This window comes from Rattus norvegicus, chromosome X (assembly GCF_036323735.1).
Source record: "Rattus norvegicus strain BN/NHsdMcwi chromosome X, GRCr8, whole genome shotgun sequence".
Lineage (NCBI taxonomy): Eukaryota > Metazoa > Chordata > Mammalia > Rodentia > Muridae > Rattus > Rattus norvegicus.
In genome coordinates this window covers 135,920,795-135,940,774 of record NC_086039.1, presented here as the reverse complement: position 1 = coordinate 135,940,774, position 19,980 = coordinate 135,920,795, and the positions used below count along the sequence as shown (strand labels likewise).

Here is a 19,980-nt window from a genome sequence, read left to right as displayed (position 1 = left end):
CCATCCCGCCTCCCCCTGCTTCTATAAGGGTGTTCCCCCTCCCCAACCACCCACCCCTCCCACCTCCCCACCCTGATATTTCCCTACACTGGGGGTCCAGCCTTGGCAGGACCAAGGGCTTCCCCTTCCACTGGTGCCCCAACAAGGCCATCCTCTGCTACATATGCAGTTGGAGCCATGGGTTTGTTCATGTATAGTCTTTGGGTAATGGTTTAGTCCCTGGGAGCTCTGGTTGGTTGGCATTGTTGTTCATATGGGGTTGAAAGCCCCTTCAGCTTCTTCAATCCTTTCTCTAATTACTCCAATGGGGACTTCATTCTCAGTTCAGTGGTTGGCTGCTAGCATTCGCCTCTGTATTTGTCATATTTTGGCAGAGCCTCTCAGGAGACAGCTATATCAGGCTCCTGTCAGCATTGACTGCTTGACATCAGCAATATTGTCTGGGTTTGGTGGCTGTAGGTATATGGGATGGATCTCCAGGTGGGGCAGGTTCTGAATGGCCATTCAGTCAGTTTCTGCTCCAAACTTTGTCTCCATATCTCCTCCTATGAATATTTTTGTTCCCCTTTTTAAGAAGGACTGAAGCACCTTCACTTTTTAAAAGGTCTCTATGTACATAATTAATTGATGGGTAGATATGTAGATAGGTAGGTGCATAATAATACATATTACATACATACATACATACATACATACATACATACATACATACATATCTGTAGATAGCTATAGAGGGATGAGAGAGAAGTGGGGAGGATACTGCCATTCAGTATGTCCTATAAAATAAAGGTTGCTTAGACACACACACACACACACACACACACACACACACACACACAAATAAATAAGTTTGATTCTTCTGACAAAATAGCATTTTTTGTTCCAAGTTGACACTGCCATTACCTATCATCTTTCCATTTTATTCCGGGTTGCCAGGATACTCACAGCTACTCCAGCATGCAATGTTTTTAATCCAAGTAGACCAAGGTTTTGTGGATTTCTTACTTTTAAAGCCTTTTGTTGATTTTGTTTTTTCCATCTTATAATGCTACTTCCAGGGAGAGTCCCTCAATTTGAAGATAAGTGGCATGTTAGAAATGACAAATTACTGCTCTGCTCTAGTCTGAAAGCATACAATACAAGCTTGTATTTTTCTCTGCCCCATGCTACTAGCTTGGGCCTATTGTTCTTGATATAAACTAGGCTCTGTCAGCCAAATATTTGACAATATAGGTAATGTTCATCTTTAATTGTTCTTTCTTTCTCCGTAAATATCAGTAAAAATGAAAGGATCATGAAGCAGTGTGCATAAGAAAATTTCTACATAACCAGAATGTTTCTGCATTCATATTACTGAGCTGTATCACTGACTGATTCTAAATTCATTTTACACAGTATCCCCTTTGACTTTCAGTTTGTCATCATTACTTCACAAAATTGAAATTGGACTCTGATTACAGGCGCCATATTGACTCAAGAAACAAAGCATCTGTATTTTATCCAGAAGCAAAATTCAGATGGGTTAACACCCAGGTCTGCAAACCATGTGTACCCCATAGTGTGTGGTCTTCCATAGACCACTGATAGCTTTACTTTGGAATTATGTGTGTTGGAACAATGTGCCTTCACTAAGTCTGACTTGACTTTTGACATCTTGGCAAACATGCAGTAAAGAAAGCATCTTCTTAACTGAAACAAAACTCCTACCAATCAAGAATGAGCAAAGCAATCACTTCTAAAGGGAAAAGTTTTAGAAAAGATCTAACTGCAGAGCTTTCTGTGTATAAGATGTTTATTCCCTTCCTCTAGGGTTTTATTTCCCCTTAGTGTCTCTTGGTCTCTAGAATATTAACACTAAAGTGTTCTTCCACAGCCCTAGATAAGCTGATTACATGAATGGTAACTTTAATAAAGTATTATGGAAAATAGAAAGAAAAGATAATTGGCATTGGAAGAGGCCACAGAATATATAATTGTAAGAGAACTGATAGGGTCTTGTAGACATTAGACAATTGTGCTACACTGTGACATCTGTGACCTCTAAACCCTTTTTATGAATTGCACTTATTTATTTATTTATTTATTTATTTATTTATTTATTTATTTATTTATGTGCATGTATATGTATGCGCTTAACACAACATCCATATGGACTTCAGAAGACATCTTGCTGGAAGTCAATTCTCTCTTTTCTACCATGTGGCTCCTGGGGATAGAACTCGGGTTGTGTCAGGCTTGAGAACAAGTACCTTAACCCATTGAGGTATCTCCCTATCTATACAATCGATTTGAAAAGCCCATTTTGCATATCCCCAAGCCACAAAAAATGGTTTGTATTCATTTCAAGCAGCTGGTTGGATACTTTGCTCCCAAGTCTGGGTTTCTCTGAATTAAGTGCCATCTTGTCTCCCTTTACATGCCAACACTGCTTTTTCTAGCTAAGATCCTCTGTTCTGCCTCCAGGGCCCTCCTATTGGAGAGCCATCTGGAAGATTTATCTATTTCCTGGGACCTGATGATTGACAGAGATTCTTGAGCCCCAGTGAAAGTTGCATTCTTCCCAGCTTGTTATCTGCCTATTTCACATACAGAATTCTTTCAAACTTATCTGAGAGGTGTTCAAGTTCTTATTTTTCTGTTGAAAGGGAGTCTAGAGATGACTTGATATTTTATGGCATCCCTTCATGGATAATCTCACTAACAGTGATGACAGCCATTTTCTTAACCTTGAGGACTGCCAGAAAGAGAGCCTATTCTTCTCATACTTGCATCTGCCAGGAGCACTTGAGCTAGCCATGAGGACATTCATTGGGAGGACCATTTTTTGTTCTTCCCTTCCCTTTGTTTTGTAGATTTTCTCAGTAGAAAGCTGCCCTTTGCCTTTCATGTCTTACCCCTCTGTACCTGCATTCCCACTAAGCCAAGAGGTGCTCCCCCTGATGATAAACACTTTTTTAAAAAGATTTGTTTGTTTATTATAAGTACACTGTAGCTCTCTTCAGGCACACCAGAAGAGGGCATCAGATCTCATTACAGATGGTCGTGAGCCACCATATATGGTTGCTGGGAATTGAACTCAGGACCTCTGGAAGAGCAGTCAGTGCTCTTAACCACTGAGTCATCACTCCAGCCTGGTGAACATTTTATTAAAGTTCTTGCTATCAATTGGTGGAGAACTGGTTTGTTGAGTTTTACAGTAGTATTTAAATAAGAAATTGATTGTCTAGTGACTGGTGAGAAATATACAACTACTATTTTCAAAGGCATGAAGCAATATTACAAAGAGGTCCCAAGGCCTTCCCAAGTGATATGACAAGTGGGTAGTGGCATCAAGTGGATTTGAATCCAGAGTCTACCAGAGTCAAGATTTGTTTTAGAGTTCTGAAGCCAAGATGAGGGCAGCTAGTCTTACTTTTTATTTTGCACATATTAGAAAAACATAATAAACAAGGATAATAGTCAAAAGTCTAGTTTTTTTAGGAAAGTTATAACTATATTCACATTAGCCTTATTATCTTTTGTTTATTCTATGACAGTTTCTTGTTTTATTGACCTTCATTGTGATAAATAAGGCCAGACTGAAAAAAAACACATTAAAAGCATATAATTATGAATTTGGCTGGTGTATGATATTCTTCCTTCACTATACTGCAGGCCATCCTTGGCAGGAATTGATAAGAGCAGGTTGGATGTGATCAATGTTCTTCAGTATCAAGTGCTCTTGGTGTGATAAAGGACAGAATGACTAATGAGGTAGCACAACTGATCAGACAAGTCAACTAGGAAAGAGTAACATACAGCAGTTGGAATCCTTGGACATAAAATAGTCACATAATCAGCAAGTGAGTCTTTTATGATTGGAATACTGCTCTCAGATTCGGTTCCCTCTTTGGCTTTCATAAGCACACAACCTCATGTCTAGCCTGTCCTTAATCATCTTCCTTGGCAATTCCTTCCTCACTCAGTGCACTCCATATATTCCCTGTGTGTAGTCTCTTATTCTAGGTGGCTTTGAACAATTGTAAATTCCCAGATTTGTGAAGACCAGCCTTCCACTGAGATCTCTGTCTTGCTAAATTCTGTATTCGTATATCCAATCGCCAAATCAACATTTCACTCAGTGGTCCCATGGGCATGCAAAAGTTCAACAAAACTGGCTATGTTATCTCCTTCGGTATACATATTCCTATTCCCATGCACAAATCCACCCACCCTCATTATCCTGGCAGATGGAGCCACAGTTAATTTGTGTTACATCATCCTTGGTTCCAAGCCACCCTGCCTTGCTTTGCACTTCATGGAGATTATGGGCCTATTTTTCATGTGCCAGCCAAATTCTATCATTAAGTTCATGTTTTATCCTTAAATACTTCTCTTGGATTCATCCCATCTCTCTGGGCTCTACTTTCCTGTCTCTAAAGATTCTTCCAAGTTTCATATTTCTATGAGCCTTTTTCTTGTCTGAGGGTAGATTGTAGTGAATAGAGTTTTAACCTTTAGTTCAGCTAAGTGCTTTGGCTTTGACTAGAAGAGACATCTATTGTTATAAATTTTATAGACCTAGTATTTAACAGTGATTAAGAAATTAATAGAACGACATGTGTTGCTTTCATAAATTGGCTGGTTTTTAATTGTATATGAGCTATTCCTAACTGCAACATAAGAGAAAGACCTATTAAAATGGGAGCATGATTTATAGAAACTTTCTTTTTTAAAATATTATTTATTTAATGTATGTGAGTACACTGTAGCTGTCTTCAGACACACCAGAAGAGGGCATCAGATCCCATTACAAATGTTTGTAAACCACCATGTGGCTGCTGGGAATTGAACTCAGGACCTCTGGAAGAGCAGTCAGTGCTCTTAACCGCTGAGCCATTTCTCCAGCCCAGGAATTTCTTTTATTCCTATCCCAGAAAACATTTTCAGTCTGAAGTGGTTATTCCACTGGATTTCTAAGGTTCTATATGCTCCTTTTAGTCTTGGATGCATTTATTTGGCCCTTAAGATACCAATTACCATGGCAAGAAGTAGATACTTGCACTTCAAATATTGGCTTTTAATGCCAGCATTAGCTAAAAAGATTAGTGTCTGACTTCCCATTGTCAAGAGATCAGAGTTAGATCTAAACAAATATGTCTTGTTGATGTCCAAATTCTCCAGGGAATACAAAAATAGAATATGATCCAAGTTCTGCCTGATTCCAGAGCCCAGATTCCCCCCCCCCCCCACAAACCCAGGGTTGCCTCCAGTTGGGCAATGTTGCTCTCTGAACTTGCTGACACACTCTGATTTTTATGGCATTTGAGTTTCCTATATGTGAGCACCAGGGCTCAGGAAATGGTACTGCAGTTGACTATCACTCTTTTAGGCATGCAGTGTGATCTGACATAAGTCATTTGAACAATAAAAAAAGACATGCAGCTCTAGTAACAAACTTCTAATGTAATGTGTGTCAGTCAGCCAGTTCAGTTCAACAAATGCTTGCCAGCAGCCAATTCTTTAGATATATTTGCCAGCAATCCAGTATCGAAAACTTACTATGAACCAAATATTATGAGCTTTCATGAACACATTTGAACACGGTTCTGAAAAACATCATTGTAAGATTATATTTATTAGAAAGTAAAAATAATCAATCATAACCCAATAACGGTGTCCCCCTCCCTACACAAAGGCTTTTGGTTTATCTTATTCTGCTATATAAAATCAAAACTCTACAAGTAAATAGGCAGACTTCTCTTTTTTCTTCTGGTGTTAATTTCTGTCGTACTGTTTGGCTGCTTCAGCTTTTCCTAAAAAGTTCACTGAGACTCTGGCCCACTCTGGGAACTCCCTAATATAGAACGTTCACAAACAAGGCTCTAGTTGTGAATTTTTAATTGTGCCAGATCGTTTTCAGTAAATAGAACTGCAGGCTCAATTAATGCTTGTCAGATCCAATTCTCGTTTCACCTGTTATTGAGCTCCACTCTGTGGTGTTTGCAGTAATTGCCACTTCCTCAGGAAAGAGGAGTTTCTTCAGAGATGCTGTAGGAAGCCCTTTTTGTCTTCTATCTCCTGCCCTTCATGGAACGGGTTCTGGTTGTATTGTCTGGAAATCAGGGACAGTGAATGTCGCTGATTTTTCTTTTGATTTCTACTTCCACAGTTGTCCTTTGTAGCAGTGGTTCTCAAGATGCAGATCATGGGCAGACAACATTAGAATTTGCCGAGAATACGTTAGAATTATAAACTCTCATGTCCTTGATTTGCTCCCAGGGAGCTTGTCCCCATGTGCAAGTGTGGTTTTATTATTGAAGGATAGTATCCCTCAACCACCCAGGGTGGTACCTTAGGGTGTATTTAATAAGCCAAAATACAGAAGCAAGGTAGAAAAGGAAAACAGAAGCACAGAGGAAAGTCACATAGATCTTAGTTTAGCCTCTAATATTTGGTTAGTCCTTGAGAATCATAGACAAAGCAAAAGATATGAACTGGAAATGAAGCTCATGTTAAATGGTTAATTTTGTTTATCAGCCAGGGTCCTTCCTGCACTCACTCAGACGGCAGAACTATGGGAGGGGCTGTGTAACGGGTTTCTACTCAGGACTTCCAAAGTTGTTTCTACCTACTCTGTACCTAGCTTACTTTGTCAACTGTAAGCTATCTATCCCAACTAGGGAATGGGGACAAGCTAGCAAAAGAGACATAATGAAGAAAGCTACTGAGGTGTACAACTTTCCCTCATTAACCTTAACATTGACCTCAATCAACTCAAAATCAACTACCATGGCCGCTTTTACTTGGATTTCTGGCCTACAGATCTTTGCAAAGCCTTGTAATACCCACAACCTAAGAGGGAACTGAACATTCTGGCAAAGGATTGCCACCTGAAATACTTGCTTCTTAACGGTAAGGATCTCAGTCCCATTGGATCTCACTGCTTATCTGGTGGTCTAGGTCACCCCTTTAGAGCTGTGATTGGCTTCTTACTCTGCCTTTCTTCTGTAATTCCAGTGCCATCTCTGCCAGAAATTGTCCATCCATAACACAGTCTGACATGTGCCAAGCCAAATCCTTCACATCTTTTATAACCTATACTTCCTCCTAACTAATTTCTTTCACTAGGAGAGCAGATTTATTTCCACGTCATCTGGTTTCTGAACATTCTCTGCAGATGTTATTTAGAGTTTATTTTCATTCCTCCAATGTGGTCCATCTTCAAGTTCTGTTATGATTTCTTTTGCTATTCTGAGCATGGTTTCGTTCTTTCCACCTTTCTAATGGCCATGCCAGTCCAAGCACCTTTCAAATTTCAGATCTCAATTGCCCAAAGCCATGTAATCTCAGAACTATGATTTTCTGTTCAATATCCCACCTAATGAAGAAACACCACAGCTTGATGTGAATACAGCAATAGTACAATAGCACTTATAACTCTTATGTAAATGTCCACTGGCCTCTGATACTCTGAAAGCAAGGTCCATGCTCTTTCACAATATGGAAGGGATCAGCCAGCTTAAATGAAACCACGATAAAATTTAAAAGCTGATACACATTTTCCTCTGACCCAGTGAGACATTAAGGGATGTGACTACCACTCCCTTGGCAAAACAGAACAAAACAAAACTCCACCCAGCATGTGCCAATAGGTGAAGAGAGCCAAACACCAGCAATGGACATCTTGCTGCAGCCCCTGGTGTCCTGTGGTGAACTGCTAGAGTAGGAAGTTAAAGGAAGAGGGGAGGGCAAGATAATGTATATGCCCAGTCTGATTTTTCTGGAAGCTGTGCAATCACAGAGCAGCTGTGAGCTTCTCTGTGAATGGTTTACCTGATTAACCAATGGTTTACCTGATTAACCTGATTAACAGTCCTAAGGCAGCAAGAACTTAGATGTCTCACTGGCAGCCAGGATTAGAACTCAGGATTCCTGTACAACTGCTTTGAGCTTAGGACTTGTTCCTGAGAGACTATACTTATACTGTGAGACATAGCAAGGAAAACGAGTCTTTGTCTTCTCTTCTGCAAAGCCTCAGTTGCTATCCATGGTTAAGTCAAGGGAAACCAAATGGAGAGAAGCAAAATAAAGTGCATCTTAGAGAACTGACCTTCTGTGTGATGAAGAAAAGAGACTAAAAGGACCACGGACTCAAATTCAGACACAAAGAGAAAAGAAACTACGCAGGACACACGACAAGGCAGGAAAATGAAATACAGATGCTTCATCAGCTTTCATTAAAGGAGTCAATATTTGAAGAGCTTCCTTACTCAGTAACAGAACAAGGGCAACCTACTTCAAAAATGGAAGCATCTTGGAGAAGAGAAAGGCAGGCCCTCGCCAGGAGGCAGATGGGATTTAAAAGCATCCCCAAGGATTTCCACTTGGCATCTGGATTGTTGAGGAGAGTCAAACATCTGTTTGGGAAGCACACTGGAAGAGTTTGTACCCATGCTAGTGGCTGTTTTAAGTGCATTTCCCAATCCTGGGAGATTCCTGGAGCCTAGATTATTTTTGTGAGGCATGGAAAAACATGCAAAGTGTATGTCATCATTTCTTTTCCTAACACTTGATGCCAGAAGGGGAAATACCCCTTCCCCCAAGAGAGACTTGGAACAAGCCCTCAACACCCCTATTATCACTTATAAGAATGTGCATTGGAAGTCATTACAAAGCTATATGTTTGCAATAGGCTTAGTAGTATTATTAAGCGGTACTCTCCCGTCATTCGGGCATGTTTGCTTTTAATATTTTTTCAACAAAAAGGGTAATGTTGCCAGTGGAAAAAAGACACTTTGTGTCTTTCACCATCTATTCCTGCCTTTCTGCATCTATTCTTGGGATCTCTCTGCACCTAAGCCACTTGAATTAGTGTCACATTTCAAGAGAATACTGGCCTATGACAAAGTAGACAACACTGTCTCGTGTGTGTGTGTGTGTGTGTGTGTGTGTGTGTGTGTGTGTGTGTGTGTGTGGTTTTGTTTTCCTCCAGAAGTTTTGAACATTAGTCAGTAATTGTGTGTGTGTTATTTTTAAGAAGTGGCTTTATTTTTTCTCTAGTAAAATTGTGAACATATTTACGTTCTGAAGGTAAGATATGAGGTATGGATTCTGTAAAATATTGTAGGTTGTAGTATGTGCCTTCTTAATGTATTTATGGGCACAATATTTTTCTCTCATCAACATGAAACTTAAAAGGGACACTTCAGTGAGATTATATATGGTACATCAACCTATGCATAAATGGCAGCTTCTTTTCTTAAGCCACTATCTAATTGTTTTTCTTTTTTAATAATTTTTATACTGATTGGGCCACAGATGGTCAGTTTTATACAGAATGAAAAACACGGCACTTTGCCAAAAGAAATCATGTAGCATTGCTTAAACATTGTGCATTAACACCAGTTTGTTGTAATGGGTTTGGTAGTGCATTTTGCACTGCCCAGAGTTACAGTTATTTTAATCTCTCAGCAAATAAATTGTTCTTTAACTTAAAAAAATTTTTTTTCAAAACTCACCTGTCTTTGCAGTATGCAGTAAGCAGACTCTGGTTCTCCCGGACTCTTTGAGAGGCACTGAAAAACATGTGAAGTGTATGTTATCACTTCTTTTTCTAACATTGATGCCAGACATTTTAATCTTTGATGATAATCTTTCCCTCTGAGCCCAAATGTAGGGCATTTCTCATTTATTCATTCAAGATTTTTTTCTGAGCTTGCTTCCCCTCTTTTCCATTGCGTTAACCAAATTCATGAGTGTGGAATAGTTATAGGAAAAGCCAGTTTGTTTATCACGGTTGTAAAGGCATTGAAGAGCGAAATGGGACAGATTGATGCCCATTGTCCGAAACCAAAATGACAACCAAATCCACTCCTGTTCAAGTTTTCTCAGAGAGGTTATTAGGAGGGGTCATTCAGTCATATTTGAAGTCCTCCTGCTGCTCCACAGCATGGTAGAGGAGGGAAGGACATGTGAGAGCAGCAAGCAGGTATGGGCTGAAGTGAGCAGACGTATGAGTTAGACTCCCTAGGAAATAACCTACTCTTGTAATTAAATAATCCATTCATAACAGCTCTGGCCCTATGATCCAAATGTCCTGGTTAAATGCTTCACACCTACCAATATTGTTAATTTGAAGACAAACTTTCCTATCACAAAGAAAGTTTAAACCATAACAAGTACTCACTGACTTAAAAGTAAAAACAACAAAATACAAGCAGAACGGAACCAAATGCTCACTGCTCAAAAATGATGTGGTGACAGTAGTCTACAAACGACCATGCCTACCTCCTGAAATGCAATTTCAGTTTCTTAGGACTCTGGAAACTCATTTTTACAATGTCAATAACTCCAGAAGCAAACTGTTTTTCTCAGACCTGGGGCTGTTTCCAAAAAGAGCTTATGATACACTATGAGCAATACAGATTTCTGCATGTCCGTCAAAGAATGGGCCAAGTCACTGGGGCATGTAGTTTGGGAGAGGGTGTGACCTGCATGTATCAGGGTCTTAGCTTCAGTCCCAAGTAACAGTAAAAAGAAAAAAAGTGGAGTGTGTTTTCAACCACTAAGTTCCTTGCTCATAATTATTCCTCTGGCAACCGTAAAACAAACGAAACAAACAGCCAGCCAGCAAGGATGGGTCTGGTTGCCATTTTAGTTTCAAACAATGGATATCAAATTCTCCCGCCAGGAACCCTTTGAGAGTGCTGCAGACTTGGGTCCATTTTTCTACTTAGATGGAATATGCACACAGTTTTTTTCACTCCCTCGTGGCCTTTGGAGCATGGATGGAACCTGAAGAGAGAAAAAGCCGCATCGATATTAGTTGTTAGTGAGGACAGCCCACCAGGCAGACAGAGGAGAGCTGGCCTGCATTAACTTTTCTTATCAGAAACTCACCTGGAATTGGTTTCACAAGCCTTTGATGGGGCCCTGAGGCAAGCCAGAATCTTATCTCTGAAGAGGATATGACTCAGGTGGGGCTCAAAAAGGCTGGACCCTGACCTTCTGGGGTCTCAACTGCAGCTCTCAAGATTACAATTTGAGGAGATGAAAGTGGAGAGGGCTGACAAGCAGGGTAGAAACAGGCGGATCAAGCAAGTGATTACTGAGCATGTCTGTTTCAGATGCATAGGTTAGGAACTAGGTCAAATTCAGCTCCGCTCCTCCCAGTTCTCTTATGCCACAAATTATCATCCGTATAGCTTAGAAGCAAGCAGCCATCCCTGTAAGTTCCTGGGATTGTTCTGGCCGTTTCAGGGACCAGGATTCTCGGCAGCATCTTAATTCTGGGACCTTTGACCTGTGTCTTTCCAGACCTTTGAGGCTTCCAGTAGTCTGCTGCAGTAGTATTTTCTCTTTATTGCTTATGAGGCACTGTGGGAAAATTCAAGGTCCTCAGAATTATTGCTTTCATTCTTTGTGTTTCAAGGCTTGAGATTTACGGCATCTTGTCCAGGTTTATCTACCCAGCCTAGATCTCAGAGAGAAGGAAGGATGGCTTCTTTTTGCCAATATTTGGCTGACCTTTCTTTACAACTCTCCTTAGGATAGCTACAAAATTGCCCTCCTAGGATCCAAGCCTGCCAGAAGTTCCTCTTGCCCATTCCCCTTTCTGAAACATTTCCCACTGGGAACCCATCTGTTATTTGCACAAAATACACATTTGGAGACATTTGAGTACTTTCACCTCTGGCCTTGGTGCCATACTTTCCCTGTGTGATTTATTCTTCAGAATGTTTGTGTTTCCATTCCCCTCAGATTTGCACTTCTGGGATCTGACTGTAGGTTTTGGGGGATGGTGTCGGGATCATTTCCATCATTAAAAGGCTGCTGCCCCAGGATAACTCACCTCCATAGAAGCAGTTAACAATGAAGCTGCCATTGCAGGCTGCCATTTTCCCCTGATGGCTGTCACAGAGGTGGGGATTTAACAGTGAGAATGGGTGTTATTTTATTCAAAAGTACAGAGACACACCACTTCTGGGCACACAATCTGAGCCTGTAGTATTCACAGTGTGATTTGGAAGATCTCTGGTTTTAGAGTGCTTCCAAGCAAACTTCACACTGCTTACTGTGTGAGTGAAGGATTGGAAGAGTCCCAGTGCCCAGGAATGTAGACGTGAGATGACTGGGATCTATTTGTGCTTTCCCTCCTTTTGCGTCAGGGTCCCTTGTAGCCCATCCTGACATCAGACTTGAAGTCTCATCCTAAACTTTTGATCCTCCCCCTTCCACCTTTTAAGTGCTGGATTACAGATGTATGCAACCACATGGGTTCGGCTGTGGCACTGGGGATCCAAGCAAGAGATTCACATGTCCTAGGCAAGCATTTTACCGTCTGAGCTATAACCCCAGCCTCTACCTCTGTAGAGTAACTGGAAGCGTATTGCATCCTTTGCATAAGAGTTCTTGCAACTTTTCGAAACAATAATTCTGAATGCTTCTGAGTGGAAACTACCTTGCTTCCTTTTCCTCTCCCTCCTTCTTCCTGCCTTCCCCTCCTTCTTTCCTTCCTTCTACTATTACCATACAAAGTAACAGGTATCCTTAAGATATTTTCGTACATACTTCTGATTGTTCTTTCTGACTCAGAATCTTTTGTTCAGATTTGAATTGTGGCAACCAATTTCTGACATTGGATCTAGACAGAGAGAGTGACTGGTATTCGCCCCTAAACTGCCTAAGGCGTTCTTTCACAGGAAGTCCTAATAGCTCCTCAGTCCCCATTAGCAGGTAGCCCATGCAACTGAGTTGGAACAGCACAGTTAAGTCGTGTCCCCAATACTTTGCTGTTTAGAATCTCCGCAGATTATTGCAGAACCACATAGCAAGCAACAGAATCAGAGCCCACCTGCATAGCTCCCATTTTACGGGGCTGGTTTTGGCCCTTGTGAACATTCAGTTCAAACTGCTGATTTGTGTGTCTGTACATATACATCTTTATTACCTTTGCAACCGCCCCTCATTATTTCTCATTCCAATCACACCCTGGTGCCCATTTGAAGCCAGTGACTGTAGAACACCCTCTCATCCTTCATATAAATACTGTCACACAGTGACACTTATTTTCAAATGCTTTAAAGATTCATAAGAATCTAGAAAGTTCTTTGACATTCTCTTAGACACTATTCTCTACCCACAGAAGGTCCTGGACCCTTGAGTGAGATGCCTCAGCAGGTAAAAGTAATTGCTGACTAAACCCAGCAACCCCAGTTTGATCCTGGAACCTTTGGCTTAAGGAGAAACAACTAAAAGTTGTTCTCTAAATTCCATATGCACACCATGACACACACCAGCACACACACACACACACACACACACACACACACACACACACACACACACACACTAAAAATAATAAATTTCAAATTTAACAAGAAGGGTCCTGGGCTGATAAGATGGCCCAGAACGCTTGCTACCATGCCTAATGAAGTAAATGTATTCCTTGGGTTTCGTATAGTAGAAGGAGAGAACTCATTTCTACAAGTTGTCCTGGGACCTCTATGCATATACTATAGCACATGTACATATACAATGGAGTGTACACACACAGTAAGTAAATTCATTTAAAAATATAAAGAAGCTTCTATTGTATACCTTGAACAATAAGACAGGCATCTTTTACCTTCGCTATATCTAAAAGAATATGCTGATGTAGATTTTAGTAACAGAAAAGAAATTCTGATGAAATTAGGATAAAGAATTCCACACATCAAGTAGAAAGGTGTTGAGTTGGTTTCCATGGAAATTTGAAGATGAAGTAAAGTATTAATTTCAAGGCAAAGCAGCTGAATTGAAGATAATGGTAAAATAGTTTGATAAAGGAAATAGAATAAAGTAATCAGGGTGACTCCAATCAATTATGCCTCTTTGTTTACCTCAAAGTGATTAATTTGCCTTCGTTTATTAACCTGATGAGATTAAGCAGACCCTTCCTTGTGATTTATTTAGTAATTGTTTCCAAGGTTTGACATAAACTGTGGAGTTATTGAAGGTGGAAATTTAAATTCAATTACTCATGAAACAAGTGGTGCTTCTCTGGCAAGAATATCTCAATTCATGGCCTTCCCATGCAAAATTATGAGTGAAAATTATTAACTCATCTAATGATAGTATCACCCAAAGACATTTTGAAATATTTGGGATATGGTATCCATATCCTTTATTGAAGTCAGCAGCTTTAGAACTGAACTTATGGTGCAGACACTCCAGTGACTAGAAATGTAAGGATCTTTTTTTTTTTTATTTAGTTGGAGAGAAACTATTCCCCTTTGAGTATTTTATACCATTTTTTTTCACCAGAGTCTACTTGGGAGCTTGGAGTATGGTGCTTACCACTAAGGGAACCGAACAGGTCAAACTTTGAATCCCTAAAGGGAAGTTGTTTTATTTGACCTTGACTAATAGTTCCCACTGTCTTTGACATTGAAGTACATCACTGGATAAAAACATGCTGAGAGAGAGGTGGGGGAGAGGGGGAGGAAAGGGAGAGCGGGAGGGAGAGGGAGGAAAGGGGTATTGAAAATCGTTAAATGAAATGACTAATTGCTTTTTGTCTTCGTGTTCTTTGTATATATTTTTGTTCGGTGGGTGTAGTAAAGATAGATGGGGTTCTTCAAACTTCAACTCAGGTGCCAACTCTCCATCCTCCACAAAGCCCCGGAGCACAACGAAGAGTGGGAAGTAAGTGAAAAGTGCTGTTGTGCATCTCACAGAGTTACCACAAAGCCATGTGTCTTCACATTGTCATTCATCCTTAACCATTCAGTGAAGGTGTGTGCGATGCTTTTTGTGCACTTGACAGTGGGAATTGAAAGAACAGTATCTATGCAGGTGATATTGGTATGAGGCTGAGGGATGGGGAAGAAACCAGGAGACGGTTTTGCCAAAGTGAAGGATAAGGACATATGTCTGGAAAGGCAGCGCTGGTTCGTCACCTTATGCTTTGTGCAGTGCATGGCAATCTGTGTCTTGAGATTTGGGGTTGAATTAGATGGATTTGGGAAGCAGGCTCATAAATGTCCTCATTTAAGTACATTTATATTTTCATTGTATCACTGACTACATGATGTGTTTATTCTTTTCACAATAACTAGCATGTGCATCCTATGTCCTTTTTGCATTGCCAAAATGTGTATTGGTTAGATATTTGTGGTAGCAGATTTATGTATTTAAGATGGTTCCAGAAAACAGCTTTAGCTAATCTCTCGTCTTGGAGAGTCCATGGTATTCTTTGGTGTGTCCCTATAGAGATGACATACCTTCAATTAGGCAGCTCCTTCTCCAAGTAGCTGCAGCCATTTTGGGAGCAACTCAGCTTTTCTTATAGGCTCTCTTTCCCAAGGATGTTGGGCTTTGTGCTGGCCTGCATCTAGAAGATGAAAGATGCCTCCATTACACTAGAAATTCTAATTGAGTAATAAGATATGTCACGACAAGAGCAAGGCTTTGCAATGGAAGGTGGATTTGTAATGGTCATATATTATATATATTCAGCACTGGACACTAAATACTGCACTTGGAATATGATCTTCTATTCAATTCCCAATGTGAAAGATGTACTGGCTGCAGCTTTCCCCTTTTTTTTTTCACCTCATGAATACCATTTCAGTTTTACATATTAAGTCGGTCATAGCCTAGCCATGAAAATACAAAAAAGTGGTGGCAAGAATATGAGACTAACTCTCTGAACAGTTAGAATTCATGTCGGTTATTTATCACCAAGCACCACAGTCAAAATGCTGTATAAATTATGGAGGAATGGAACTGATATACACTTTTCCAAACAACTGAAGGTTTCCAAATTAGTCCCATTCCAGTGTTACCGCACAGTCTCAGTTCCCAGTGAAGCATTGGAGAGTTGCTTTAACTGCAGGCTTGTAGAATGATTGACCCTGTCTGGACACAGCCCCGGTCACACACATACCTGTCACACTGATGATTCCACAGTGCAATTTCTATTCATTAGACCCTGAGCTATAATCATGGGTATTGGTGATTTGCTGATGCACTTTAAAGAGGAGCATTGCTTAGTTTCGTTGGACTTTGCGGGTGCCCATTCTTTTATCTACTAAATGAGGATGCTCTGTGTATCATGTAAGGAGCAATTGGTATAATATGAGTGAAGCTGATATAGAGAATGCGTGCTGAATACCGCACTCAGGTTGTTCACAGTAGGAGGGCTGAATAAATGCATCTCCAAGTAGATAGCCATGATCTTGTATCATAGCTGCTATGTTTGGATCCATCCTAAGCTTCTGCCATTTCTGCTTTCTGAGATACTTGTCTTTTATTTGCCACATACAGTATCTTACAGATAAAGAAGTTTCTTGTTAACTTCTCATCAGCATGGCTAGATATTAGTATTAAATTAGAACCTTTTCAGATTCCTTCTTCATGGTTGTGCGGACCAGATTCCTTTGTGTCACTTTTATCCCCTTGGTTTGGATAGGTAGAATTTTTTCTTATCCTGTCATTGCATATTTCCTCTGCCTTAGGCTATCTTTGTCCTCAGTAACAGTTCTGGTGTTCCATGGCTGTGATAAGACACTTGGGGGCCTTCTTCACACCTATTAGAATACTGTCTATCAAAGTTTAGGCATTCTGCTCTGAGGCCCAGAGAAAGGTGTTCTATATACTTCCTGCTGAGCTGTCCGTGCCCTTCCTTGGCTGTAGGGTGTATAGTGGTAGCTACAGCCAGCTCGAAGGTGCCATTCTGCCAGGTTTTCTGAAATTATTTGATCTAATGACAGTAAGATATTTAGTTACAGAGTAGGCTTTTTTTTTTTTTTAGTTTCCGTGTGCTATTTTTGAAACTAGATATAGGCTGCAAGAGAGAAAGAGTGTGTGTCTCTGGAAAGAAGTCTTCTGTTCTATTTTCTGAAGTAATACAAAATGCCAAAGTCAAGCTGTGTCAAGTTCATCTCATGCAAAAATTAATAACAACTTATATTATTGCTTGTGTGCTTATGTGTCAGTCTATGTATGGTTCATGTGGTACATTTTTCCTCATCATTGCCCATATGAAACTCACGAAGTACACATTATTATTATTATTATTATTATTATTATTATTATTATTATTATTATTATTTCCACTTTATAAGTGAAGACATCATGATACAGGAGATAATATATTTAATTTAGAATTATAGTTTTTGCAAAGACCATCTTTGACTTAAGTCCTAGAAGTTATTATAATATATATATGTATTTTTTTAATGGGGGAGAGAGAGAATCTATTTTGTATCTCGGCGTTATATCCTGGGGTCCCATAGCTAATAAATAAAACATCACATCCAGCAAGGACCAAGGAGCTCACAGTCTTGGTAAAGAAAATGGTGATATGGTATTTAAGAGATGCAATGAGATACTCACAGGTTGTGACTGGAGTCACCCCCACCAACGCAGTTATTGGTGTGCAGAAGTCAAGTCATGTGGGGATACTGGTGAAATGAATTCTAAACCTTTTAATGTTATCAATATTTACTTCTCAGATAATAAGGCTAGGTCAAGCACAGAGAAAATGCAATTTGCCCGCTAGAGAGGTGGCTTAGTGGGTAGAGCACTTTCTGTGCAACACATAAGAATCTGTGTTCAAATTCCCTAGCACAGAGTATGGTCATTATATGCCTATAACCCCAATGTTAGGAGACTAAAGCAAGTGTGGTCCTAAGCAACTAGTTAGCCAAATTCAGTGAAACTGTAAAGGTAAGCTTCGGGTTCTGTCCCAAGGGAAGAAGGCAGAGAATAATAAAGACCCATTACCCCTTCCTTTTGTCGTCATGAGTGTTTGTAAGGACATGTTTATCTTTGTACACACACACACACACACACACACACACACACACACACACACACACACGCACATACCATGCTCATCCATTTGCCCACCCTCCCTCTTTCCACAGAGTAAATACTTGCTGGATGGATAGGTGGGTCAGAGAAGCCGGAGTTATGGAGTAGGTCAAAGCTAAAACTGCATGAGCAATTACTCCTTCTGACTTCCCACCTCTTTAGAGCCCACTGAGCTCCAGCGAAGCATGCATAGTCAGTGAGGAGTACAGGAAACCTCCAGCTTGGAAGTTGTGTCAATTCTGCTTGCTCCGTTGTTGCATTGCCGGGATCGGAAGCTGGGCAGCCAACCTTCTGTTTCAGGGAGGAACAGATGGAGTGGGATATATCTAATCAGCAGAGCCAGGCTACCCTGGCAATGACTTTCAGTGAGAAGCAAGCAATTTCTTCAGTGTTGACAGGGAGTCGGATTGACAAGACAGAGACCGAAATCAAAACAGAACCATAGCATTTAGACCAAACAGTGTAACTTTTCCAGGTGCTGCTGACCCACGACCAACCAAGCCAGGCCACAGCACTGAGCCTCACATGGGGGAATTTTGGAATATAAACATGTTATTCTGGCCAACACAGCAGTCCACAGTCAATCAGTTTACTTCCTCCTGGTTCACCTACAGAAGGCACTGAAACTCTCAAGACTTAGAATGCATAGCTGTCACCAGGAGCTCTTACAGTGTTCAATTTGGCTTACTTGTTCAGTTTCTTGAGATACTAGTTGTACTATGTTGCCACCAGTTCTTTACGCTGGTGGATTAGTGACAGCATTTTCAATAAATGGTGCTGGTTCAACTGGCAGTCAGCATGTACAAAAACGTGAATTGACCCATTCTTATCTCTAATACTTCTTAAAATAAATTAGTCAGGCAGCCTTTTATTCATGAAAAAAATATCATCCCTGGAATCAGATAGACCTGGATTTGAATCCTGGCTCTGTGTTTCATAACTTTATATGTACCTCACTGGGCTCTTGTGAGGATTAAACATCGTAATCCGAGTAGAGCTTTCATAGTGCCTGGTGCATGGCAAGTGTTCACTAAATGTCAACTGGTGATTATGTATGTTTCCTCTGCCAGTATATTGCAGCTGGGAACAACGTGACCTGGCCAATAGGATTATGGCCAGTTGAAGTTTGATAAGCTCTGGTTGGCTCTGCTTATTGGTTTATCTACCTTGCCAGCTCTTGAAATGAAGCAACAGTAGCCTCACCACTAGCATTTGCATACTACAGTTTGGAAAAGAGAACTAATGAATGGAACCCCTCATCAGATATAGTACATGTACTGAATGTAAGTGCCCCTCTCAAGGAGTGCAGGGCAGTGGGGTTCCTGATGGGTGCCTCTTGGGAAAGTGTGTTCTGCTGGGTGAACGTTGGAAAACAAGACCTATTTTTTGTGTGTGTCTGCCACCCCACACAAACATTTCCTTATAAATTTAAGGAGGCAAGGTGCCGATGCTCTCTGGAATAAAGATTCCCACAGATGTTTGCAAGCTAAGGGAATTGCAGATGCCAGAGGAACAGTGTCAGTGGATGCTTTTGGGACAGATGTTTTGGTTTTCAGACAACTGTCCACTGGAGTGCAGCCTACTTTGGCTTGCAGTACTAAGATAGTATGGAAACAGGAAGTGAAAATGGCATGCCATCTACATCGCTATTATGAATCCAGCAATGACTAACAGTCTGGAAAGTGGAATAGTTTTAAAACAGAGTAGATGATTTTAATTATAAAGCCAGTTTATCAATATTTGTCTTTTCTGAATCATCCTCTGACTTCATATCTTAAAAGGTCCTTCCCTGACTCAAAGTTCCAAATGTTCACTCCTCTATCTCTTCTAAAGATTTTGTTGTTTGATCCATTCTGTTTAGACCAAATGATTAATTTTGAATTAAATTTTGCATGTGGTAGTGGACAAAGGTACATATTGTAGTAGTTACTTTTTGATTGCTGTGATAAAACACCAATGACCAAGAGTGACTTCTGAAATACTTTGCCTTATGGTTCTGGAGGGAGAGTCCATAATGATGGAGGAGGCATGGCTTCAGGACTAGGAGCAGGAGGCCTAGAGGTCACATCACCACCCATGCATAGGAAGCAGAGAGAGTGAACTACAAGTGAGATGAGGCTCCAAAAGCTTAAAGCCTGT

At 40.5% G+C, this 19,980-nt stretch overlaps 1 protein-coding gene across 8 annotated transcripts in view; it reads left to right on the top strand.

The window, feature by feature from the left end:
• Hs6st2 (heparan sulfate 6-O-sulfotransferase 2) overlaps positions 1 to 19,980 on the top strand; it is a 295,165-nt gene that overhangs the window by 241,614 nt on the left and 33,571 nt on the right. For 4 of the 8 annotated variants that reach the window (XM_017601970.3, XM_017601972.3, XM_017601973.3 and 1 more), the window contains one exon: positions 14,581 to 14,667. The exons of the other annotated variants lie outside the window; for them this stretch is intronic. In XM_017601970.3, the coding sequence (XP_017457459.1) occupies positions 14,581 to 14,667 (87 nt within the window). The remainder of the gene's footprint in view (positions 1 to 14,580; positions 14,668 to 19,980) is intronic. 8 annotated transcript variants of the gene reach the window in all.